The 26281-nt window shown below is 39.0% G+C and overlaps 1 protein-coding gene across 1 annotated transcript in view; it reads right to left on the bottom strand.

Moving 5' to 3' along the window:
* Nucleotides 1-15066: 15066 nt before the first annotated feature.
* The window catches only part of LOC106091390 (carcinine transporter), a gene marked incomplete in the record, with an annotated part of 32470 nt that continues 21255 nt past the window's right edge, over nucleotides 15067-26281 (bottom strand). Inside the window, 7 exon segments of the mRNA XM_059363578.1 lie at nucleotides 15067-15390; nucleotides 15644-15978; nucleotides 16045-16131; nucleotides 16212-16339; nucleotides 19020-19244; nucleotides 24183-24332; nucleotides 26181-26281. Of these exon segments, the coding sequence (XP_059219561.1) occupies nucleotides 15307-15390; nucleotides 15644-15978; nucleotides 16045-16131; nucleotides 16212-16339; nucleotides 19020-19244; nucleotides 24183-24332; nucleotides 26181-26281 (1110 nt within the window).

Raw genomic sequence — 26281 nt, 5'->3', positions numbered from 1 at the left:
CTATATCAAAACATAGACCGATATGGCCCTTTTACAATCCCAACCGACCTACACTAATAAAAAGCATTTGTGCAAAATTTCAAGCGGCTAGCTTTACTCCTTCGAAAGTTAGCGTGCTTTCGACGGACGGACATGGCTAGATCGACATAAAATATCACGACGATCAAGAATATATACACCTTATGGGGTCTCAGACGAATATTTCGAGTAGATACAAACAGAATGACCATCCATCCTATGGTGGAGGGTATAAAAATTCCGTCATTTCATGCACAAATTCAGGTGATCAACCGTATCGAAAGCTTTGGAGCCATTCGAAAGCCATCAATGTTCTCATCAATGTCATTTCTGATCGATTCAGCCACTTCAACCATTGCTGTAATGCAACTATGATCAGAACGAAAGCCGGACTGTCTTTCTGACAACAGGGACTCTTGGTGAAGATATACCGACATCTGTCCATGAAGAATTTTCTCGAAAACCTTAGAGAGATATCATAGAATTGATATCGGCCGATAATCACCATTGGATTCGGGAATGGGGATAATCTTTGCATGCTTACACACTGGAGCTCAAAATTGAATTTAACAGGTACGTCAAGTACGGTAGGAGATATGGAAGTAACATTCGTACAAATCTCGGATCAACTCCGTCCAAGCCAATTGCATTTGACTTAACACGGGCATAGGACTACGGGCATCAAAAACTAAAGCCAGCCCATCATCTTCACTGTAAAATTGCGTGTTTTGTTTGTATATCGGGTATGCTTACGAAGGTCCTGTTGAGTTCATCTAGATCCCCATGGTATCGAGTGTTTGACTTGAGTTTACCCACTCCGATGTCATGTATCACCTTCCACTCACTCTTTGAGCCCACTGCACAATCAAATCTAGTAGAATAATACTCCATTTTAGCCGCATTAATAAAACTTTAACTTTCCTCCTGGCTTCACGTTATTCTTCTTTCAGCTCTGGAGACTTGAAACGCTTCCATCTACTGTTAGCCAAGTCCCTATCCCCGATAAGTGCCTTGATTTTTGAATTAAACCAGGGTTTTGTTTTGGCCGAAGTCCTTTTAATGCGTATTGGAACTGTTGCATCATAGAGACGTAAAATGTTATCCATCATGAAAGCCGTCTGCTGGTTGACAGTTAAAAATTGTAAGTGTATGGCATCCCAGTTCACCTGGTAGACCATACCAACTAAATGTTCATAATTCAAATTACCGTAGTCACGATAAGATGTGTCCTTCTCTTCCTCCCGCAAATCAAAATCGTAGGCGAGAAAAATCAGATCATCTTAAAGAATTATTGACAAAGAACAAATCTAAGAGTGTATTGACGGTTGACGTGAAATGTGTGGGGTTTGTAATATATTGGTGACGAATAGGCCAAGTGTCAACATAGCATCAGTCAGAGTTGAATCTATGAGTATGTTTGAGTTAAAGTCCCCAGTGATTATAACATCAGTATAACCCAGTGTTACGGCTCCAGTATAACCTGAAGCCGAACTAAAGCAACCAACTAAAACTTTCTCACGATTTGAAGATAGTTTAACAAACACGTATGCTATATGGTCCCCGAATTCAGACTTTAAACGAATTCTAGCTTTCAGTATTCTTCTGACACCACCACCGCGACTTCCTCTGTCTGTCTGATCTGAACACTATATATCATTTTAATTTGACGAGACTGTCAGCTATGGAAGGACTAAACCATGTTTCCGGACTAAGCCATGTTTTGCAGTTAGATTACTAGGTTTCTCCAGGCAAGTTAAAATGTCATTGGTACTATGGGGTCATGCATTGCATGTAGGCCAGATATTGGGGATGGTATTGTCTAGCCTTTAGAGATATGAGTTTGCCACACCATACGGATGGGCTATATTTGGCTGATACAACGAAGTTAAATTGGTTACAGTATCCTGGTGAATATCCTGTAAGCCTGCTCTGTATGAGCAAGTTGTGAGTGGGTCGGTGATGTGTTGTTGGATCTCGTACGTAAACATCCATATACTCCTACTGACGTGTCTCGGAGGTGGTTCCAACTCGGTAAGGTGGATACTCGTGTGGTTCTCCTGCTGACAGCTCACTTTATTCTTTAATTGTAAGGAGTTTGCGCTCCTTATGTAGATAGTCGTTGTTTGTCATCTGTAGACAGCCCATGATGGTCCTTACGATTGCATTCTGAATAATTCACTACTGGTAAGCCAATTGCTTTATAGGTGGTTAATAATGTCTCTTTGCTCATAACCCAGGTGCCTCCTGCCAAAGGTTTGAGGATTTTATTTTATGTCTATGTCCTTGTCGCAGGCTGTAGTAACATTGGCTGATGACGAGAAGAGTCTGTCGAAGGTCACCCGTAGGATCGTCGGGTGATTTATTGTCTGAATTTTTTGTCCATCGGCTCGACTGAAAGCTCCATTGAAACCTCTTTCGTCAAGGTGGTGAATAGTTTAGCTTTAGATGGCACAATCCGCATTGTTTGGGCATCGGGCTAAAGCGGAGTAAGGGGAAATGAAAGCTCCGACGATATGGCACTGAAGGCCAGAGGATTGCCGTAAAAAATCCTTGTTAATTCGAATAAGAACTTCGGGGCGACTCAGAGCTATTTAAGGTCATAAGCATCGAAGGCGCATGTAACTCTGGGGAACAGCGAAACATTTGGCAGGATGCCGAAAATCCTTATGTAGAAGTCCATCGTGATTATGCTCTTGCTGAAAGGAAGTAAGAAGGAGATCAGTTAGTGACTGCAGTATTTTTGATGATTGCGGTACTATTACCAAACTATCCAGCTGCCATTCCCCGAGCCAAATTAAGAAAGTCGCACTGCGTATCGATTAGAGTAATAGATCTCGTAGCACCAAACCACCGTTGGAGGCCACCGTAGAGCAGAGGTTAGCATGTCCGCCTATGATGCTGAACGCCTGGGTTCGAATCCTGGCGAGACCAACAGAAAAAATTTTCAGTAGTGGTTTTCCCCTCCCAATGCTGGCAACATTTGTGAGGTACTAAGCCATATAAAACTTCTCTCCAAAGAGGTGTCGAACTGCGGCACGCCGTTCGGACTCGGCTATAAAAGGGAGGCCCCTTCTCATTGAGCTTAAACTTGAATCGGATTGAACTCATTGATATGTGAGAAGTTTGCTCCTGTTCCTTAGTGGAATGTTCACGGGCAAAAATTTGTATTTTGCACCAAACCTCTCAATAAACTTGAGAGCATGACACATTTTATTCATCCACCACCTCGTGAAACTATTGATTGTGTCAAAGAAAGCAAATGGCAGGCTTGCGGTTTTATCTTTAAAACCAGAACCAGGTGTCTTGGCCAAAAACCTCTGCAGACCTGAGCCTAATGCTAGTCGAGGCTTCGGTAGTAGCCTGATAGTACCAGCCTTGAACCAGTACCAACCCTTAAAACCAATAGTGTTGGTTATTGGTTTTTAAGGTCTAAGATTTAATGGTCCACTAAAGACAGAACCAAACCAACATTCTAATTGACTGTAAAATTTCCTTACAAAATAAATGCAAAGATACTACAGCAGAACGAATTAAAAACATCTACGCTCCACTCAACAAACAAACAAACAAAACTGCCAACTTCTCACCATCTTCCCCGCATGCCCTACACATGCTACCACTTGCCGCACCGATTTTACATAAGTGAGCTCGTAGTCCTATGTGTCCCTTTATGATACCAATAGCTATACTGAACTCCTTCTTGCTTCCTTTCAGTAATAGCCTCGTCTTCTCACGGTCTGGATCCCTCCATAGGATTTTCACCGTACTACCGCTCGTTTCGCTGTTCCACAATGTTGCATGCGTATTCGTCGCCCAATCTCTTAACTCGGATTGAGTCGACCCGAAAGGCTTCGAGTTAGCCAAGTTTATTGACAGCAGTCCTCTGGCCTTCACTGCCAAATCGTCTGCCCTTTCATTTCCCCTTACTCCGTTATGGCCCGGCACCCAAACAATGCGGATTTTGCCATCCTCAGAGAAGGCGTTAATATCCTTCTTACACTGCAAGACTGTTCGTGACCTTATCGTCCTGGTTTTTATTGCCCTTATGGCAATTTTACTGTCGATAAAGATGTTCACACTCGACGTCCTCGCGATAGCACCACACCACTTCACGCATTCCGTGGTCGCCTGGATCTCCGCCTGTAGGACCGTATTATGGTCAGGTGGTCTAAAATAGATCTCAGTCCCTGAGTTCTCAATGCAAACCCCCAGGCCCACTCTGTCCTCTAGCTTTAATCCATCCGTGTAACATGATCATCCAGATGGCAATACTAGGGTTCCGTCAATCCAAGACTGTGCCGAGTGTCACGCACTCGTCATCAGGTATCTGTAGGTTTGTTTGTGGAAATTTTTTACAGAATCCATGGTGGTGGGTTCCCAAGATTTAGATTTTGGATTTAAGCACATTTGTACATGTTTTTTATTTTATTTTATTTTATATTTTATTTTATTCTATTTTATTTTATTTTATTTTATTTTATTTTATTTTATTTTATTTTATTTTATTTCATTTTATTTTATTTTATTTTATTTTATTTTATTTTATATTTTATTTTATTCTATTTTATTTTATTTTATTTTATTTTATTTTATTTTATTTTATTTTATTTTATTTTATTTTATTTTATTTTATTTTATTTTATTTTATTTTACTTTATTTTATTTTATTTTATTTTATTTTATTTTATTTTATTTTATTTTATTTTATTTTATTTTATTTTATTTTATTTTATTTTATTTTATTTTATTTTATTTTATTTTATTTTACTTTATTTTATTTTATTTTATTTTATTTTATTTTATTTTATTTTATTTTATTTTATTTTATTTTATTTTATTTTATTTTATTTTATTTTATTTTATTTTATTTTATTTTATTTTATTTTATTTTATTTTATTTTATTTTATTTTATTTTATTTTATTTTATTTTATTTTATTTTATTTTATTTTATTTTATTTTATTTTATTTTATTTTATTTTATTTTATTTTATTTTATTTTATTTTATTTTATTTTATTTTATTTTATTTTATTTTATTTTATTTTATTTTATTTTATTTTATTTTATTTTATTTTATTTTATTTTATTTTATTTTATTTTATTTTATTTTATTTTATTTTATTTTATTTTATTTTATTTTATTTTATTTTATTTTATTTTATTTTATTTTATTTTATTTTATTTTATTTTATTTTATTTTATTTTATTTTATTTTATTTTATTTTATTTTATTTTATTTTATTTTATTTTATTTTATTTTATTTTATTTTATTTTATTTTATTTTATTTTATTTTATTTTATTTTATTTTATTTTATTTTATTTTATTTTATTTTATTTTATTTTATTTTATTTTATTTTATTTTATTTTATTTTATTTTATTTTATTTTATTTTATTTTATTTTATTTTATTTTATTTTATTTTATTGCTGCTATAAGCCAAAACAAATCAACAGATATTTTGAGTTAAAATTAAACAGAAAATATTTCTTTTATATCTTTTTTTTCGATTTCCATTCATTGAGCTCCAATGCTGATGCGTTGAGAGATAAGAACCATGCAAATGTTAAAAAAAAGAAATGCCACCAACTGCTACTATCAACTTTTACCTGCCAAATAAAGCTGCTCTAGTCCCGGTGTGTAACCCAGTTAATCAGCTAATGGCAGCGGCAGCAGCAGCTGTTTCACACTTTTTGAATAGTTTTAGTTGAATTCTGAAAATCATTAAGCAACCATTCGTTCACCCCAATTTCCGATTGACTACACAAATGTCCAATAAACCTTTAATTAATGAATAATTCGCAAATGGATGTGTTTCTAATTTTTTTTCGGCCAACTGATGTATATTTTGCAGACTCACAGCCACACACACACACTCTATGGAGTATCCTTTGCTGCTGTCTCTTTGGCTTTACAGTTTTTGTTATTTTACTTCTTTACTCTACCAATTTGTTCTTTGTACGAGTAGGTGTGTGTGTGTGTGTGTGTGTGAGTATTTTGTTAAAGTTGTAAATTGAACTAAAGACTCCCATGTCGCATTGACTGTTAGTTCGTTTTTTTTTTGGTTTTGGCTTTAGTTCAAGAAAACTAATTTCGAGCATAAAGTAACATCTAGGCGAAGGCAAGCGGGGATAGTTGGTTAGCTATCCTTGCCACTGACAACAACCACACCAAGTGAGCCACCAATGCTCGCGATAAAAATTGATTCAGAACATCACATAAATCAAGAGCAAAGCGGGAGAAGAAACTTTTGTTAGGAATTTATCAGCGCCAAAACACAACAGTTTTCAAAAGCAGACACATAAACATAAACACCAACAGTAACACCTAGGCAGCGCAGACAATAGAGAGCAAAAAGAAACAAACAACAAAATACATCCCCCCTTCTCGCCCAACAGATAAACTTAGCAAGAAAGGTGTTCACAGGGGTAAACCAGTCCAAATGTCGATGGAGAAATGGGCTACATTCATACATCCCCCCAAAACACACACACACATGCCCATATGCACAGCCGCACACGACAAGAACATAATTTCGTTGTATAAAATATTTACAATCATGCCATACATGTTTGTATATTTTACCTATGTGAGGTTGGATATGTGTGCGTGTGTGAGCGCGGGTTGAACAGGATGTATGCCTCCTGCCAACCTGCATGGCACGCATAAAATCCAATTCTGTGGTTCCTCAACGAAGTGAGTGTAATTTATAAAAAATTCACCTTTGTGAAATTAACCCCATTATGTTGACGAAGCTCCAAAAAAGAAACACTCACACACCAACAAAACATCACTAACGACACCAATACAAAATTCGTCGACTACAGTGGGTAGCCAAGGATGAGGAAAAGGCTTACAAAAAAGTTTTTATTTGAAATATTCATCACACTAATTCCACATATGGACAATCTGATATCTTGGGCCCCTGGTAGCTATAAACCAATCTTCCGACTCTACTTCTTCAGCCACTAGGACCGCAATTCTTAACAGATTTGCTTGAAAATGTTTAATAATTGAAAAAAACTTAAAAAAAGAAAAAATAGTGCTCAAATCGGGAGAGCGGTTTATAAGGGAGCTATATCAGGTTGTTGACCGATTAGGACCATACTAGGGACAATAATTGGAAGTCATAACAGAACACTACACGCAAAATTTTAGCCAAATCGGGCAAAAATTTCGGCTTGTAAAGGTTCAGGCAGTGAAATCGGGCGATGGGTTTATATGGCAGCTAAAGCAGCTTATAGACCAATTTGCACCGTACCTAGCACAGTTGTTGAAAGTCATAAAAGAACAATATGAACAAAATTTCAGCCAAATCGGAGAAAAAATGCGGCTTTTAGGGGCTTAAGAAGTCAAATCGGAAGATCTGTTTATATGGGAGATATAACAAGTTATGGACCGATTTAGATAGTACTTGGCACAGTTGTTAGAAATCATAACCAAACAATACGAGCAAAATTTCAGATAAATCGGAAAAAAATTGCGGCTTCCTGGGGATAAAGAAGTCATATCTAAATCTGAACCGATATGGCCCATTTGCAATTCCCAACGATCTACATCGATATTAGGTAACTGTGCAAAATTTCAAGTGGCTAGCTTTACGAATTCGACCTCTATCGTGATTTGGACAGAAGGACGTACGGGCATGGCTAGATCATTCAGAACGACGAGATGATCAAGAATATATATACTTTACTGGGTCTTAGACGAATATTTCGAGGTGTTACAAACAGAATGACTAGACTAGTATACCCCCATCCTATGGCGGTGGGTATATAAAGGCATCAACCCACCGTACAGTAATGAAATGTTCGAGTAAAGGTTTACGCAAAAATTCCTTAGAGCAAATATATTGGCGCCCGATCATAGACTTGGTAAATAATGTATTGGAATCAATCAAAACAGAAAGCAAAGAGAAGCAAAGAGAAATTCTACTCGTTTTTAAAAGGTGATAAGGGGTAGGTTAGGTTAGTTTAAGTTCGGAAAATGGGACAAAAGTACTGTCATAGCCAATTGTTATAAAATAATATTGGCACCCGATCATAAATTTCGTAAAAGTTATAATTTTTTCGAAAATTTTTTAAAAAAAAAAAAAAGAAGTTATTAGTCGTAAAAAAAACGTAAAAATGTACTAAGTTCGGTTGGCAGAATTTTTGAAACCCACCAACTTGGAAATTTTTGCCAAACCAAGCAAAAACAAGTAAAAGCGTGCTAAGTTCGGCCGGGCCGAATCTTATATACCCCCCACCATGGATCGCATTTGTCGAGCTCTTGCCGCTGTATCTCTTTTGAGACAAACAAAGGATAAAAGAAAATAATTGCTATGTTATTGGAACAATATTAAGTTATAGTTCATTTCGGACCATAATTGAACTGAACATGAACTGAGACCATAGTAGTCATTGTGTAAAATTTCAGCCAAATCTAGTAAGAATTGCGCACTTTAGGGGCTGAAGAGATCGGTTTATAGGGGAGCTGTATTAGGCTATGAACCGATTCATGCCATATTCGACACGTATGACGAAGGTTATGAGAGAAGCCGTTTTACAAATTTCAGCCAAATCGGGTAATACTTGCGCCCTTTAGAAGCTCAAGAAGTCAAGATCCCATAATGGTTTATATGGCAGCTATATCAGGTTATGGACCGATTTGAACTATTCTTAGCACAGTTGTTGAAAGTTATAACAAAACACCTCATGCAAAATTTCAGCTAAGTCGGATAAGAATTGCGCATTCTAGTGGCTCAAGAAGTCAAGACCCCATATTGGTTCATATGGCAGCTATATCAGGTGATGGACCGATTTGAAATATTCTTAAAACAGTTATTGAAAGTCATAATAAAACACTGCGTGCAAAATTTCAGCGAAATCGGATAAGAATTGTGCCCCCTCAAGAAGTTAAGACCCCAGATAGGTTTATATGACAGCTATATCAGGTTATGCACCGATTTCGACCATACTCAGCACAGTTTTTCGGAAGTCATAACAAAACACGTCGTGCAAGTCAAGACCCCATATCGGTGCATATGACAGCTATATCAGGTTATGGACCGATTTCAACCATACTCTGCACAGTTTTTGGAAGTCATAATAAAACACCGCATGCAAAATTTCAGCCAAATCGGATAGGAATTGCGCACTCTAGACGTTCAAGAAGTCAAGACCCCGGATAGGTTCATATGGCAGCTATATCAGGTTATGGACCGATTTGAACTATTCTTAACACAGTTGTTGAAAGTCATAATAAAACACCTCATGCAAAATTTCAGCTTCATCGGATAAGAAATGTGCCCTCTAGCGGCTCAAGAAGTCAAGATCCCAGATCGTTTTATATGGCAGCTATATCAAAACGTGGACCGATATAGCCCATATACAATCCCAACTGACCTACACTAATGAGAAGTATTTATGCAAAATTTTAAGCGCTAGCTTTACTCCTTCGAAATTTGGCCTGCTTTCGACAGACAGACGGACGGACGGGCGGACAGACGGACGGACGGACAGACGGACGGACGGACAGACGTACTGACATGGCTAATTCGACTTAAAATGTTTTGACGATTAAGAATATATTTGCTTTATGGGATCTTAGACGAATATTTCGAGGAGTTACAAACAGAATGACCAAATTATTGGGTTGCCCAAAAAGTAATTGCGGATTTTTTAAAAGAAAGTAAATGCTTTTAATAGAACTTAGAATGAACTTTAATCAAATATACTTTTTTACACTTTTTTTCTAAAGCAAGCTAAAAGGAACAGCTGATAACTGACATTAGAAAGAATGCAATTACAGAGTCACAAGCTGTGAAAAAATTTGTCAACGCCGACTATATGAAAAATCCGCAATTACTTTTTGGGCAACCCAATAGTATACCCCATCCTATGGTGTAGGGTATGAAAATCAATTAGGATTTTTGGTTAAGTCCTTTTGCCTTCCTTCTGGACCATCCAAAGAACTTTAGAATTGCAGACCATGGCCCAACGTTTACCACCCTTTTACTTCTTATTCTCTAATCTCCACCATAGGGAATTACTAATCTCGTTATTTTGGTTGTAATACCTCCATATATTGATCGTCGCGATATTCTTAGTCTATTAAACCATGTCCGTCCGTCTGTGAAAATCACGATTGCGGTCTATTATCTGTTCTAACTCCCTAATAAACAGATCTTCAATTGTTATACGATTGCAAGTATTGTTCGGTTACGATTTCCAATAATCGTGGTAAGTGTGGTCTTAATGGGTGATTAACCTGATATATCTCCCATATAAACCAATCTCCCGATTTAACGTTTTTAGCCCCAGCCATTGTTGTCCGATTTCGTTAAAATTTTTCACGTATGTCATCCAACATACATGATTGGTATTGTCCAAATCGGTCTATAAGTTGATAGCTCCAATATAAATCGATCTCCCGATAAGACTTCTTGAACTGCTAGAAGCTGCAATTTTTTCAGTTCGGGCTGACATTTTGCAAGTTGTGTTCGTTAACGATCTCCAATATTCGTGCCAAGTATGGTATAAATCGGTTTATATATCTATCCGATCTTCCGATTTGATGTCTTCAGCCCTGGAAGTCGCAATTATTGTACGATTTGGATGACATTTTGTAAGAACCGGCTAAAAATCCACCTTATATCTCGGGATGGTTTACCTGCTATGCTCTGTGCCACTTACGCCATACATCAAAGTGTTCCTGCGTCCAGGTACCCTCCCCATAAAGCAGGCAATTCTTCAACTAGTGGCTAAGACCATGTCCTTGATCTGCATAGTTATCTCTTTGGTGATGTGTTTCTTTGTGAGTAGGAGTAGCTCAGTCTTCTGTATTACCACCTGTAGTCAGTGGGATTCCAATCACTGTCTAGTTCAGATCATGAAGTACTGTAGTCTACATTGCGCCTCGTCCGTATTTCTAGCTGTGATGACACCGACAATGTTGTCCGCGTATCCGACCTGTTTACAGGCATTTCCATCCTCAATATTCCCTTGTATGGAACCTTGGGCAGCATCTGGCTTTACTTTATACCTCATCGTACCCTCGGTGGATGTGTAGAACAGCACAAGGTCTTACTCCGGCACTTTAAATTTCATTTTCATGACCCGCTTAGGATACTAAAGGAGTTTTTGACTTCCAGCGTTGCTTAAGAAGGTTTCAATCTAAGATATTGATATAAATAAATATCTTCTCTTGGTTTCCAAATCCCCAATACCGACTGTACTAAAATATTTGCCAATATAACGCAGATCCACACACATGTCAGCCTCATCTGCATATAAAAGCTGCGGCAAAAGTTCGTTGTTTTTCTCCCCCTATTTTTGGCGGACTGTGGAAGAGATTTTCCCTTTGTAGTTGCTGTTGCAGCAGAGCAACAAGAACACCAACAACACCAGCATTCACTAAATCAATTTGTTATTTCTGACAGGGAGTATGATAAACCTCATTTAAGGCAGTTTATATTTTAAACATAAAGTCAGATGATGTAATTTTTGGTGGTTCCAGGCAAAGTCAACCAAACCAGTGGGAGGCTCGTCCGTCCCACCCCCATTTTGCAGGCACTTATTGCCTTATGCTGGCTAGTAAGTGACTAAGCCACCAATCGACCAGCGATATGTTTCTCACCCCATTCACCCATTCCTGGGGAAAATTGTCGAAAGTCCTGCAATGTTTTTGTGGGTCTACGACAGTCCATAGAATATGAAATGCGTATTATGTGGCTGTCAGGTATTTTCCGGCGTGAAATTTATTTAAAGTGATTGAAATGCCGCGCCATTGTTTGTTATCGACAAGGAATTTGGTGGCAATTTATATGGTGAAATTTTATGGAAAAAAAAACTAAGGACATTTAAAGAGATGATGTTGAAGAAAATCCGTCTGTTGGAGGAAATAGGACAAGCCGCTCAGAATTATGGGCAAGCATCTCAGAATTATGGAAAGAGATGGTATTGATGTGGCCCTGCTTCAAGAATCATGGTTACGAGTAACAAATTTCGAGGACTCAGATCACGCAATCTTAAACTCTTTTCGCCCCCTACAGAAGGTAAGATTAGAAGCTGTATCGTAGCAAGAAGGAATCTGAGTCTAACCCTGATATTTCGTTCCAGCAATGAAGATTTAACGGTAGTAGCCCTGGAGAGATCAGGTAATCCACTAATGGCTTTGGCATCTAAGCAACTACCGAACGAAGGCCAAGGGGGTACGACCTTATACCAGGAGGCAGCGCCAAGGCACACAGCGATCTATGGGGTAGCACACATACAAATGAAATAGACGATATTTTTTTTTTTTGATTAAAGTATATCGACAAACTTGGTTAAAGTATATCCACGAACTTGGTTATCTGCTGCAGGGTAAACATCCAAACATTCTACAACCGGATCAGGGAACAATTTATAGACATACCGCTTGTAACGAATAGTGACGCGGTTGAAGTCTCAGACTAGAAAGTTTCCACGGAAGGCTCCTTTACGGATCACTACAGGATAGTTTTCCGGTTGACGATGAGAGAGGAGGAAGGAAGCTGTATAGGATTCCGAGGAAGGGATAGTTTCAGTGAACATATGGGGAGGGCTGGGTCCCCTAAAGGACCCATATCGAAATCAAGGAAACTGGAGTGTGCAGTGAATCTTGTTACTGAGAGCCTGAATGAGGCCTTTCGGAGGACATTTCCGGAATGGGTACCGTTGAGTAAGATGGACCAATCATTGTGGACACCGCAGCTAAAAGCACTAAAGAAGGAAAGCAGGAGGCTCTTTAACTAGGGGAAGAAAGAGAACACGGAAGAGGGGCGAGACAAATATCTTAAGAGCCTGGGCAGGTTCAGGAAGGAGACGAGAAGAGTGAAGAGGAGTTCCTGGGCAAAATTCTAGATTGTTCAAAGTGCATTCCTAGAATGTAAGCTCTCCGAGCAGAGAAGAGGGAACCCACACCGACACACCAGGGGACGGTGGAACTACTAATGGAGACACTCTTCCCTGGCAGCCAGAAAAATGACGATGCTGAATTCATGGAAGATCCTATCGGTGGCATCGGTGAGGAAGAGGAGATAGTGTGGGCGATTCGCACCTTCCAACAGTTTAAATAGAAATAGAATGAAGAGGAGTTCCTGAACAATATTCTAGATTGCTCAAAGTGCTCTCCTAGAATCCTAGCACTCCAAGCTCTCTAAGCACAGAAGACTGGACCCACACCGAGAACAACCAAGGGACGGTGGAACTACTGATGGAGACACATTTCCCTGATAGCCAGGAAAACGACGACGTTCAAGACATTGTTATACCCACAAGGGCTGAATTCATGGAAGATCCTATCGGTGGCATCGGTGATGAAGAGGAGATAGTGTGGGCGATTCGCACCTTTCAGCAGTTTAAATCGAACGGACCAGACGGAATACTGCTTGGGTCTATCTGTCATGTCTGGAACTGATTTTCAGTGTGTGTCCTACATACCAAGAGCATGGAGGGAGGTCAGAGTGGTATTTATCCCGAAGTCGGGAAAAATAAACCAATGTACTGCTAAGGTTTATAGGCCAGGCAATCCGTCATCGTTTTGATTAAAACACTGGAAAGACTGGAAGTACTGAAGGTAGGGGAAGGACTAACACCAGCGAATTTCTGAGGTGTAAAACATACAGGAGGCCACTTTAACGCAGAAGTAAGCATGTCCGCCTTTGGTTCAGAACGTCTGGGATCGAATCATGGCGACAACATCAGAAAAAGTATGTCACCCATTGCTATCCCCTCCTAATGCTGGCGATAAGTGAAGTGAAGATAAGCCTTGTAAAAATTTCTCCCCAAAGAGGTATCGCACGCCGCTCGGACTCGGCTCTAAAAAGGAGGGCCCTTATAATTGAACTTAAACTTCGGATCGGACAGCACTCATTGATATGTGAGAAGTTTGCCCCTGTTCCCTAATGGAATGTTCATGGGCAAATTTGCAATGTTTTTAACAGACATATCTCAAGGGGTAATCGATTGAGACGTTACTACCTGAAATGATACGAGAGGTCGAGATGTCTCTCTAGCCGAAGGAGTACACGATGGCGACCTTGCTCGATATTGAGGAGGCATTTAACAACGTGGAAATAAGATCGATAGTCGTCGCCCTGAATCGCACGGGTATCTACCCGAGTGTCTTCCAGTGGACGGATAATATTCTTGGCGACAGGATTGTTAATAAGGACTTGAGAGAAAGTGTGGTCAGGAGGCGGTTGACAAGGGGAACGCCTTAAGGAGGAGTGTTCTAGCCGATTCTCTGAAACCAGGCGATAAACGAAGTCCTATTTAACCTCAATGGAGATGGCGTGGAACTGATCGCATATGCGGACAAAGTCGTCATATTGATTCAAGGCTGAATTATATCGAAAGGTCACTATGGACGAAAGAAATGGTCACTGCGGAGGCTATCGAGATGGGCTACGAGAAATGGGTAGAGGACAAATCCAAGGAAGTCAATGTGGGATGTTTGGCGCTGTTCTATCGGTACTTTCATGGTGTGTGTTCGTCTCATATTCGTCTTCTTATGCCTGATGTAAGGATGTATGTCAGGGATACTAGACATTCCAGGAGGTCACACCCATTTGTAATTGATTGGCCAGCAGACCGCACAATGCATTATAGAGAATTCTTATTTCGCCAGAACCGTTCCTATGTGGAATCGACTTCCGGCTTATGTTTTTCCCACCCACTTTGACATCCAAAGATTTAAGGCAAATGTCAATAAGCACTACATCCTTTTCGCCCCCTCCAATTCCTTAAATCCTCTCGCCCACGCAATGCACTGCATTCATAGGGGACATCCCCTGCGTATTGGATGACAGAAAAAAAAATTTGGTAATGGGTACCCAAAATTCAGCCCAGCTAAACTTAGCACTTTTTTTCAAGCTTAGTATGAATATTTAAGCTCTCAAAGCCTCTTTCATTCTTTCACTCTCTCATCATGCATGATGAGTACGCTCCAAAACAGCTAGCCCTTTTTATATCGTGGGTATCTATATCATCTCCCCAATTTAGCCTCAACATCGTAGATGCCATTAAAAAAACTTAGCAACAAATTTTTTTAATAATTTTATATTTTTTTTATACATAATTTTCTTATATACACAACCACTTAGGGAGTCATAAAAAAACAATTGAACTAAAAATAGAATTAATCTTAAAGTACAAACATCACATTGTCACCCTTTTGGACAAAGGAAAGAGGAAACGGACAAAATATCCATCCGCTTCTTACGAAATCATAAAAATACTGAAAGAACAGGAATTAGGCTAAAACAATCACAAAGCTATGGCTTATGGCGCATATTCGGCCTTATTTAGTTTCTCTGTAGTCTCATCCGCATTGGCAGGTGGCGCCTTAGGTAGACTGAAGAATTTCTGTGGAAAAAAGAGGGAAATGAAATTTATCAGAAAAATCCAAAAAAAAATAAATTAAGCAGATAAATGTTGCTTAAGAAATGCAACAATCATAGCCAAAAAAAAAAACTTGCTAAGCAAAAATACTCCTCCATGTTATGCAAACAAGAATTAAGCCATGATTTCGCATGCCAAAATGGTAAAGCGGCCAAAGACATAATCCCCTCCCCCCTAGCCAACTTGGAAAACCTACTCAACCATCGTTAGTACTTACATCGTGTATGCCAAAGTTGCGAGCCTCCTCCATGGTATCGGGTAGTTTTTTGTGCAATGTTTCGGGTAGAAATAGCGCTCCAACGGCGCCTATGAAGAAGAGTGCTCCCAATATGTAATAAGGACTGCGGATGTCGACGGTGGTGCCCAAATACACCAAATATGGTGCCAAAATTCCCACAGCATTTGCCAGTATGGTGCCAAGGGCAATGCCCGTCTGACGCATACACGTGGGATAGATCTCCATGCCCTGCAAACTGGCAGTGAAAAAGGTGACAGCATTTAGAAATTTGATAAAAGCAGCCAAACCCATGACAATCAATTCATGTTTTTCCTCTATAGGATTGAAAAAAGAAGATTTTAAAAAAGAAAACTATAAAAAAACAGCATTTCACTACAAACCTGTGGCTAGTATTATTAAAGGTATGCAGGCCAAAAAGGAGACAAAAAAGGAGGAACTATTGGTGAAACGACGCCCAAACCTGTCACCTACAAAAAAAAAAACAAAATTGAAATTTTATTGCATTAATCTTGGGATCAAAATTTACCGACCCAAAAAAAATACCTACCCACATATTTACCCACCATATAGGCAGGAATTTCAACTATGCTTTGCATCAGGAAATTTAGAAAAGGATTTCCATTCATTCGTGAACTGAAAAGCACCAAAGTGAAGTAGGAAACAGCCACCACGCACCTGAAAAACAAACACAAAAACAAATCACAAAAAAATTTGAGCCAAATCATACAGGAATTCCGCCCTCCAGAAGCTCAAGAAGTCAAGTCCCCAGATCGGTTTATATGGCAGCTATATCAGGTTTTAGACCGATTTAAACCATACTTAGAACAGTTGTTGGAAGTCATAGCGAAACACGTCGTGCAAAATTTCAGCCAAATCGGAGAAGAATTGCGTACTCTAGAGGCTCATGAAGTCGAGACGCAAGATCGGTTTATATGACAGCTATATCAAAACATGGACCGATATGGCCCATTTACAATACAATCAAGGTCCCAAATCGGTTTATATGGCAGCTATATCCGGTTATGGACCAATTAAAACCATATTTGACACAATTGTCATAACAAAACACCTCATGCAAAATTTCAGCCAAATCCGATAAAAATTGCACCCCACAGTGGCTCAAGAAGTCAAGTCCCCAGATCGGTTTATATGACAGGTAAAACAGGTTATGAACCGATTTGAACCATACTTGGCACAGTTGTTGGATATCAGAGCGAAACACGTCGTGCATAATTTCATTTAGATTAGAATTGCGCCCTCTAGAGGCTCAAGAAGTCAAGACCCAAGATCGGTTTATATGGGAGCTATATCAGGTTATAAACCGATTTGAATCATACTTAGCACAGTTGTTGGAAGTCATAACAAAACACCTCTAGCAAAATTTCAGCTAAATCGGATAAGAATTGCGCCCTGTAGTGGCTCAAGAATTCAAGATCCAAGATCGGTTTATATGGCAGCTATATCAAAACATGGACCGATATGGCCCATTTACACTACCAACCGAACTACACTAATAAGAAGTATTTGTGCAAAATTTCAAGCGGCTTGCTTTAATCCTTCGAAAGTTAGCATGCTTTTGACAGACAGACAGACGGACATGGCTAGATCGACATAAAATGTCATGACGATCAAGAATATATATACTTTCTGGGGTCTGAGACGAATATTTCGAGGAGTTACAAACAGAATGACGAAATTGGAATACCCCCATCCTATGGTGGAGGGTATAAAAATAGAGATATTGAGCTGAAACTTTGCACAGATTATGTTTTTGTTCATAAGCAGATTAAGTTCGAAGATGGGCTATATAGGACTATGTCTTGATATAGCCCCCATATATACCATCCGCCGATTTAGGGTCTTAGGCCCAAAAAAGCCACATTTATTATCCGATTTTGCCAAAATTTGGGTAAGTGAGTTGTGTTAAGCCAGTCGATATCCTGCTTCAATTTGGCCTAGATTGGTCGAGATGTAGATATAGCCCCCATATAGACCGATCCGCCGATTTAGGGTCGTAGGCTCAAAAAAAGCCACATTTATGATCCGATTTTGCTGAAATTTGGGACAATGAGTTGTGTCAGGCCCTTCGACATCCTCCTTCAATTTGGCTCAAATCGGTGCAGATTTAGATATAGCCCCCATATAGACCGATTCGCCGATTTAGGGTCTTAGGCCCATAAAAGCCATATTTGCTATCCGATTTTGCTGAAATTCGGGACAGTCAGTTGTGTCAGACCCTTCGACATACTTCTTCAATTTGGCTCAGATCGGTTCAGATTTGGATATTGCTGCCATATAGACCGATCCGCCGATGTCGGGTCTTAGGCCCATAAAAGCCACATTTATTATCTGATTTTGCTGAAATTTGGGACAGTGAGTTATGTTAAGCACTTTGATATCCTCCTTCAATTTGGCTTAGATCGGTCCAGATTTCGATATAGCTGCCATATAGACCGATCCGCCGATGTCGGGTCTTAGGCCCATAAAAACCACATTTATTATCCGATTTTGCTGAAATTTGGGACAGTGAGTTAGTTTAAACCCCTCGACATACTTCTGCGATTTGGCTAAGATCGGTCCAGATTTGGATATAGCTACCATATAGACCGATCCGCCGATGTCGGGTCTTAGGTCCATGAAAGCCACATTTATTATCCGATTTTGCTTAAATTTGGGACAGTGAGTTAGTTTAAACCCCTCGACAAACGTCTGCAATTTGGCTTAGATCGGTCCAGATTTGGATATAGCTGCCATATGCACCGATCTCTCGATTTATGGTTTTGGGGTCATAAAAGGCGCATTTATTGTACGATTTCGCCGAAATTAGTGACAGCGATTTGTGTTAGGCTCTTTGACTTTTTTCTGCAACTTGGCCCAAATCGGTCTAGAATTGGATATAGCTGCCATATAGACCTTTATCTCGATTTAAACTCTTGGCCCCATAAAACGCTCATTTATAATCCGATTTTTTATAATCGACTTTCGTGTCGTATACGGTTCAGATTGGTTTATTTTTAGATATAGCAACAAAAAATACCAATATTCTGTTATACTCAATTAAACAATGACTTGTACCGATTAGTATTTGGTCCAAATCGGAACATATTTCGATATAGCTGCTGTGGGGCCATAAATTATGCATTTTCAACGGATTATGACGAAAGATGGTTTACATATATACCCGAGGTGGTGGGTATCCAAAGTTCGGCCCAGCCAAACTTAACGCCTTTTTACTTGTTTTATTTCAAAGATTTTCCAAATAAAATTTCTTAAACTACTTTAAACTGTAAAAACGTGTTTATCATTTCCACATCATTTATATCAATTGGTTTCTATCGATATTTTCCATACTCACCAACTGAAACCCATTATGCAGGTATTTCGTGCCAAACGCCAACCGGAGAACAACGATGCTATGCCGTACGTCACTTCCTCATCGGTGCTTTGGTAGATGGCGGCCAACTCTTTTTCGCTCATGTCAAATTGACGTCCATTGATGTTGGCAATTTTCTTAAATTGCCTAATCGCATCAGCAAAGCGTTTCTTGCTAATCAACCAGCGTGGCGATTCAATGACGTATCTGTCCATTTGTCCCCACAACCATGGCAACAGAAAGTTGGAAAACGAAAATGAAAATGAAAATCGAAAATGAATAGAAGAGAATAGATTCGAATAGAATGGAAATGGATTGCTATGGCATAGAATGAGCATTCGTCGATCAAAAAAAGGAATACCAAAAAACAAAAAAAAATATTGAGGAAAATTCAATTGAAGCAAAGTTACGACCGTGCCGCACAGAGGGCATAAAAAATTACGAATAAAGCCTTCCTACCTAACCCCAACCCACAACAAGCAATTGGAAAAGATAGCTGGCAGAACATGAATATTGAGCTGCCTTGCCTCATGGTTTCCACCACCACTACGACCACCAGCCTCCCAAGGACCATCGTCTCTGGCGATAGTGCATATTCGGTTGGTCATAAAACAAAACAATGTGAATAAAAAGGTTCCGGGATTCTTGTTTTTGTGTTGTTGTTGCTTTTTTTTGTTTTATCGAAAGAAATTGAAAACAATCGAATGAATTTGATTGGATTTCAAATGAATTGAACACAAAACCCCCAATCCCTCTCAATTCCCCACCAAATCCATGCAAACGCACCAGAGACGCAAAGCGACAGACAGGCATGGACAGCCATAGTCCAATGGACAGACGGACACATAGTCATACATGTCGAATTGAGCATAAGAAGACATCGTGCAATTGCGTTATGCTTCAATGGGTCCTTGCTACGTTTCTTTTTTTTGTTTTTGAGAATGTGGTAGACCCCCCAATTCCAAAGCATTTGCAAGTCTCTCTGACCAACTACCAAGGAGCAAAAAAAAATATATAGACTGGAGCCAACAGCAACAATAACACCGAAATCAACGACAACAATATGTTTTGGAACTGGTAAGGGGCTTAGTAGTTGTGGAGGCTTTTGCCCAATGTTACCGTATGGGAGTTTTGAACTTGTATGAAATTTGACATTTCGAAATAAAATGACATAAAATAAATAAATATATATAATTTTTTCATATCGGGAGGGGGGGCGGACCCTCCACCCTACCCTAAAACTACTACCCAAAAATAAAATGGATCGATCGACACAATATGGGATTCAAATGAAAGGTATTCAAGAGTAGAGTACGAATTTTATAAAAAAGTTGGGTCCAAGTACCTGGGGGGCCGCCCCAGCCCCAAAATCCCTTGAAATAGGTTTATTTGACGATCATGACAATATGGGACTTAAATGAAAGGTATTCGGGAGTAGATTACGAATATGGTAACGAAGTAGGAATATAGGCATTATAATTTGTTCATAACGGAAGAGGCGGACCCTTTCCCGTTACCCTAAAAAGACCACCCAAAATCAAAAGTGGAGCGATAAAGACAATATGGGTATCAAATGAAAAGTATGCGGGAGTAGATAACGAATCTGGCATACAAATTCATGTCGAAGTATAGGGGGTCACCCCCACCCCCACAAAAACACCCCAAATGGGCACATTCATCCCCAATCATGGATATGTGGGACTCGGTTTGTTTGTTCCGTATAGCCTGAAAAAACGACAGAACCGATTTTCTCGAAATTTTCGCATATTGTGTAGTGTGGTCTGGAAGGAAACACAGGATATATAATTTTTCGATATCGAAAGGGGGACGGACCCTCCCCCTTAGCCAAAAAGGCAACCCAAAATTAAAAATGAACCGATCGAGACATTATAAATATCAAATAGAAGGTATTGGAGAGTAGAATACGAATATGGTATTAAAATTTGAGTTTAAGTACCCATCGGTCCGCCCCAACGTCAAAACTCCCCCAAAACAGACATATTGGACGTTCGCTTCAATATGGGGCTCAAAGGAAAGGTATTCGTGAGTAGATTTCGAATTTGGCATACAAAATCAAATCGAAGTATAGGGAGTCACGCCAACCCTCAAAAACGCCATTACGACTAAATGATACTTGGCTGAACCGATTTTCCTACACATATCCTATATAATTATACCCTACACCACTACTGTGGTAACCTACACCACTACTGTGATACTGTGGACAATATAGATATCAAATAAAAGGTATTGGGGAGTAGAATACGAATATGGTATTAAAATTTGAGTCTAAGTACCCATAGGGCCGCCCAACCCCAAAACTCCCCCAAACAGACATATTGGACGTATGTTTCAATATGGGGCTCAAATGAAAGGTATTCGTGAGTAGATTTCGAATCTAGCATACAAAATCAAATCGAAGTATAGGAAGTCACGCCAACCCTCAAAAACGCCATTGCGACTATATGATACTTGGCTGAACCGATTTTCTTACACATATCCTATATAATTATACCCTACACCACAACTGTGGTACAGAGTATTATAACTTAGTGAATTAGTTTGTAACACCCAATAGGTAGAGAGATAAACCCATTGATAAGTATAGCGATCGACTCAGAATCACTTTCTGATTCGATATAGCTATGTCCGTATGTTTGTCTGTCCGTCCATATTAATTCGTGTACAAACTACAGGTCGCAATTTTTATCCGAAATTCGGTATTGGCGTGTCTTTCGGCCTAGAGACGAAGTCTATTGAAATTGGAAAAAATCAGTTCGAATTTGGATATAGCTCCCATATACATGTTTGCCCGATTTGCAGTAATACTGCAATAAAATGGTAATTTGTTAACCGATTTTCTCGAAATTTGGTATGGGCTTGTTTTTCAGCCTAGAGACGAAGCCTATTAAATTTGGAAAAAATTCGGTTCAGATTTGTATATAGCTCCCATATATATGTTCCTCCGATTTGCAGTAATACTGCAACAATATGGTCATTTCTGAACAAATTTTCTCGCAATTTGGCAGGAACGATTTTCTTATGGCTCCCGACATTACAGGTGAATTTCATGAGAATCGGTTTAGATTTGGATATAGCTCCCATATATATGTTCGTCCGATTTGCAGTAATAATGCAATAAAATGGTCATTTGTTACCCGATTCTATCGGAATTTTACAGGGTATTATACAGTCGGTACCGCCCTACTTTTGCCCTTCCTTACTGGTTTTTAGATATCGGGGGGAGGCGGACCCTCTCCCCAACCCAAAAACACCACCTAAAGCCAAAAGTGGTCCGATGGGCACAACAAGGGTATCAAATGATAGGTATTGGAGACCAGAAAACGAACATGGTATTGAAATTTCGGTCCAAGTACTTAGCGGGTCCCCAAACCCAAAACTCCTCTAAACAGATATATTCAAAGTTCATGTCAATATGGGACTCAAATGAAAAGTATTAGGCAGTAGATTACAAATATGGTCTAAAAAATTAGGTTCAAGTAATGGGATGTCGCCCACCCCCTAATACCCTCAAATGGCCATATTAGCCGATCATGGCTGTATGGGACTCAAACGAAAGTTTTTTTGGAGTAGATTACGAATATGACATTATAATTTGCGTTCACGTCTAGGTGGCGCTTTTCCTCCTAAAGATACGTCAAATGGGTTATTTGACCCATCATGACAAAATGGGACTCAAATGAAAGATATTTGAGAGTAGAAAACGAATTCGATATCCTTTTTGGAGCCAAGAGTTTTGGGGTACGCCTTAAAGCACCCCCTAAATTGAACATCATTTCCGTTGGGAATTTTCAGGGCAAAGTGCAGGTGGCCGTCCCAAAACACCCTCCAAACGGTTCATATTTACCGGCCATGGCAGTATGGGGCTCAAATTAAAGGGATTTGGAAATGCAGCACCAATTTGATATTCATATTTGAGTCGAAATGACTGAGGTGCCATGCCTCCCCTAAAAACCAACTCTCATTATCCTAATTTTTTAAAACACCAGGAACCGTGCAGGGGCGTATTTCTCACACATCAATGAGTGCTTTCCGAGGCAAGTTTAAACTCCATGATAAGGGACCTTTTTTTATAGCCGAGTCCGAATGGCGTCCCGCAGTTTGACACCTCCTTGGGGAAAATTTTTTAAATGACCATGCATGGCATTGTACCTCGCAAATGTCACCAACCACCGCTCTGTCCGATGTTGTCGCCAGGATTCGAACGCATTCAGCGTCATAGGCTACAGTGGCACGAATTCGATATATGCATTGAGAGCAAAGTGTCCCCATACTATTGGGTTACCCAAAAAGTAATTGCGGATTTTTCATATAGTCGACGTTGACAAATTTTTTCACAGCTTATGACTCTGTAATTGCATTCTTTCTTCTGTCAGTTATCAGCTGTTACTTTTAGCTTGCTTTAGAAAAAAAGTGTAAAAAAGTATATTTGATTAAAGTTCATTCTAAGCTTTATTAAAAATGTATTTACCTTCTTTTAAAAAATCCGCAATTACTTTTTGGGCAAACCAATAAAAAGATATTAGAGAGTTAAAGAAGGCGCAGCGGAGCGGGCTTGGTTCGGCTGGTAATAATATAAATTTTAAAGAAATAACAAACAAATGACCTTACCACAAATATTTTTTGTCCCTAGCTATGCGAAAAAATTTTCCTCTCATATACTCCTCTGGTAACACTATTCCCCAATTCGCTGTATAATTCTGCCTGGCTGGCTGGCCATGGCCATGGACCATTCCATTGTTTTCGTTTTTCCCAGCTTAAAGAGTTTCGTGTGTTGGTCGTTTCATTCCTTTTGCAAATTGTCGTAATGAATAACAAAGGAAACAAGAAAATGCGAAAACAACCATACCCAAAACCCCAAAAGGATCAGACCGCATTCGCATAGTTATCCCCACATCGTATATTCTCTCTTGCATGATGTAGCCAACGTGTTCACATTTCTGCCCAAAGTGTATTAGGCAGCATAGGAAAACAAGATTTCGACATTTTCTTCTTTCAAAAAATACGAATGCTTATTCTATACGGCCTAACGTTGCATGCGTGTTCTTCTTGCCAAAGAGAGATAGGTAGCCCTCTTTTTTGGATGATGTTTATGCTGTTGATGCTGTCTGTTGCTGTACTCACTTTGAGAAAATCAAAACTATGGCTGTTGGCACCGTTGTTATCCACATGAAGGGCTCCCATTCACGTAACCACCAAAAAAGCAACGGCATCAGTGTTGTTCCAATAGACCAGCCAAAACTCTGATAAATCGCTATGGTACTACGATCTTCTCTGAAAATGCAAAAGAAAACACAAAAGAGTTTATGTTGGATTTCAAGTTTGAGTTGAAATAAACAAAAAGACTTATTATCCTTAGGGAATTACTTCGTTTTAACGGGGAACACCCTTAAACAAAGTTTTAAATTTGCTGAAAATGAAAAGGTAAGTAGCTGAAATCCAAGAAAATTATAGTTTTTGTGTTTTTATACCATCCACCATAGGATGGGGGTATACTAATTTCATCATTCTATTTGTAACTAGTCGAAATATTCGTCTAAGACCCCATAAAGTATATACATTCTTGACCGTCGTGACATTTTATGTCGATCTAGCCATGTCCGTCCGTCCGTCCGATTGTCTGTCGAAAGCACGCCAACTTTCGAAGGAGTAAAGCTAGCCGCTTGAATGTTGGGTCTTCATTTCATGAGCCTCTAGAGGGCGCAATTCTTATCTGATTGAAATGAAATTTTGCACGACGGGTTTCGCTATGTCTTCCAACAACTGTGCTAAGTTGGGTTCAAGTCGGTCAATAACTTGATATAGCTGTCATATAAACCGATCTTGGGTCTTGACTTCTTGAGCCTCTAGAGGGCGCAATTCTTATCCGATTGGAATGAAATTTTTTCAAGACGTGTTTCGCTATGACTTCCAACAACTGTGTTAAGTTGGGTTTAAATCGGTCAATAACCTGATATAGCTGCCATATAACCCGATCCTGGGTCTTGACTTCTTGAGCCTCTAGAGGGCGCAATTCTTATCCGATTGGAATGAAACTTTTGCACGACGTGTTTTGTTATGATATCCAATAACTGTGCCATATATGGTTCAAATCGGTCCTTAACCTGATATAGCTGTCATATAAACCGATCTGGGGACTTTACTTCTTGAGCTTCTAGAGGGCGCGATTCCTATCCGATTTGGCTGAAACTTTGCATGACATATTGTTTTATGACTTTCAACAACTATGCCAAATAAGGTTCAAATCGGTTTGTAACCTAATATGGCTGACATATAAACCGATCTGGGATTTTGACTTCTTGCGCCTCTAGAGGTCGCAATTATTATCCTATTGGGCCGAAATTTTGTACGTACATGGCCATTAACATTCGTGTTTGTTATGGTCTGAATCGGTCTATAGCCTGATACAGTTCCCATATAAATCCATCTCTCTATTTACTTCTTGAGCCCCCAAAGGGCACAATTCTTATTCGAATTAATAATTTAATGTGGTCCGAACCGGACCATATCATGATATCGCTCTAATAGCAGAGCAAATCTTTTTTTTTATCGTTTTTTTTTACCCAAGAAGAGATGACGGGAAAAGAACTCGACAAATGCGATCCATGGTGGAGGGTATATAAGATTTGGCTCGGCCGAACTTAGCACGCTCTTACTTACTAACTCAGATCAATAGTCAAGGCAAAAGCTGAATAGAATCTGAGATATGTTCCACATATTTTTGTCTTTTGAATAAATATTTTCACGTAAAATACACTTCGCCCCAGCTACCTTGTTCATATATCCAGTTTTTAGCTTTTTGTTTATATAAAATACCTGTATTTTAATTTTCTTTGGGATATCCAAAACTTTAACCTGCAATCACATGCACATATCCAATAACATACAACACACTTTCCATTAAACTTACTTCCCTAGTTCAGTGAAATTGAATTGTCAATCTCTCACTGATGGTTTAACAATGAGACGGTAAACTCATCCAATAATCATGCCATCCACCATCCATACCATACAATTACCAATTGAGCTGAAAGTTTCCTATCATTGCAGACAAAGTTAAATGACAAAAGTTGAGTCGTGTGCTAATAACTACCATATGAGACTTGCAGTTGGACAACTTACTCTCTCGATATTTCCATGCCAATAATTTGAGGTGATTGAAAGAGACTATTAATGGTGAGGGCGGCCAGGCCAGAGAAAATCAGGAACCAGGTGTAATATCC

The sequence above is a fragment of the Stomoxys calcitrans genome, chromosome 2 (genome assembly GCF_963082655.1).
Source record: "Stomoxys calcitrans chromosome 2, idStoCalc2.1, whole genome shotgun sequence".
Taxonomy (NCBI): Eukaryota; Metazoa; Arthropoda; class Insecta; order Diptera; family Muscidae; genus Stomoxys; species Stomoxys calcitrans.
Note: the sequence above shows the minus strand (reverse complement) of the source record. Positions and strands in the feature narration are given on the sequence as shown.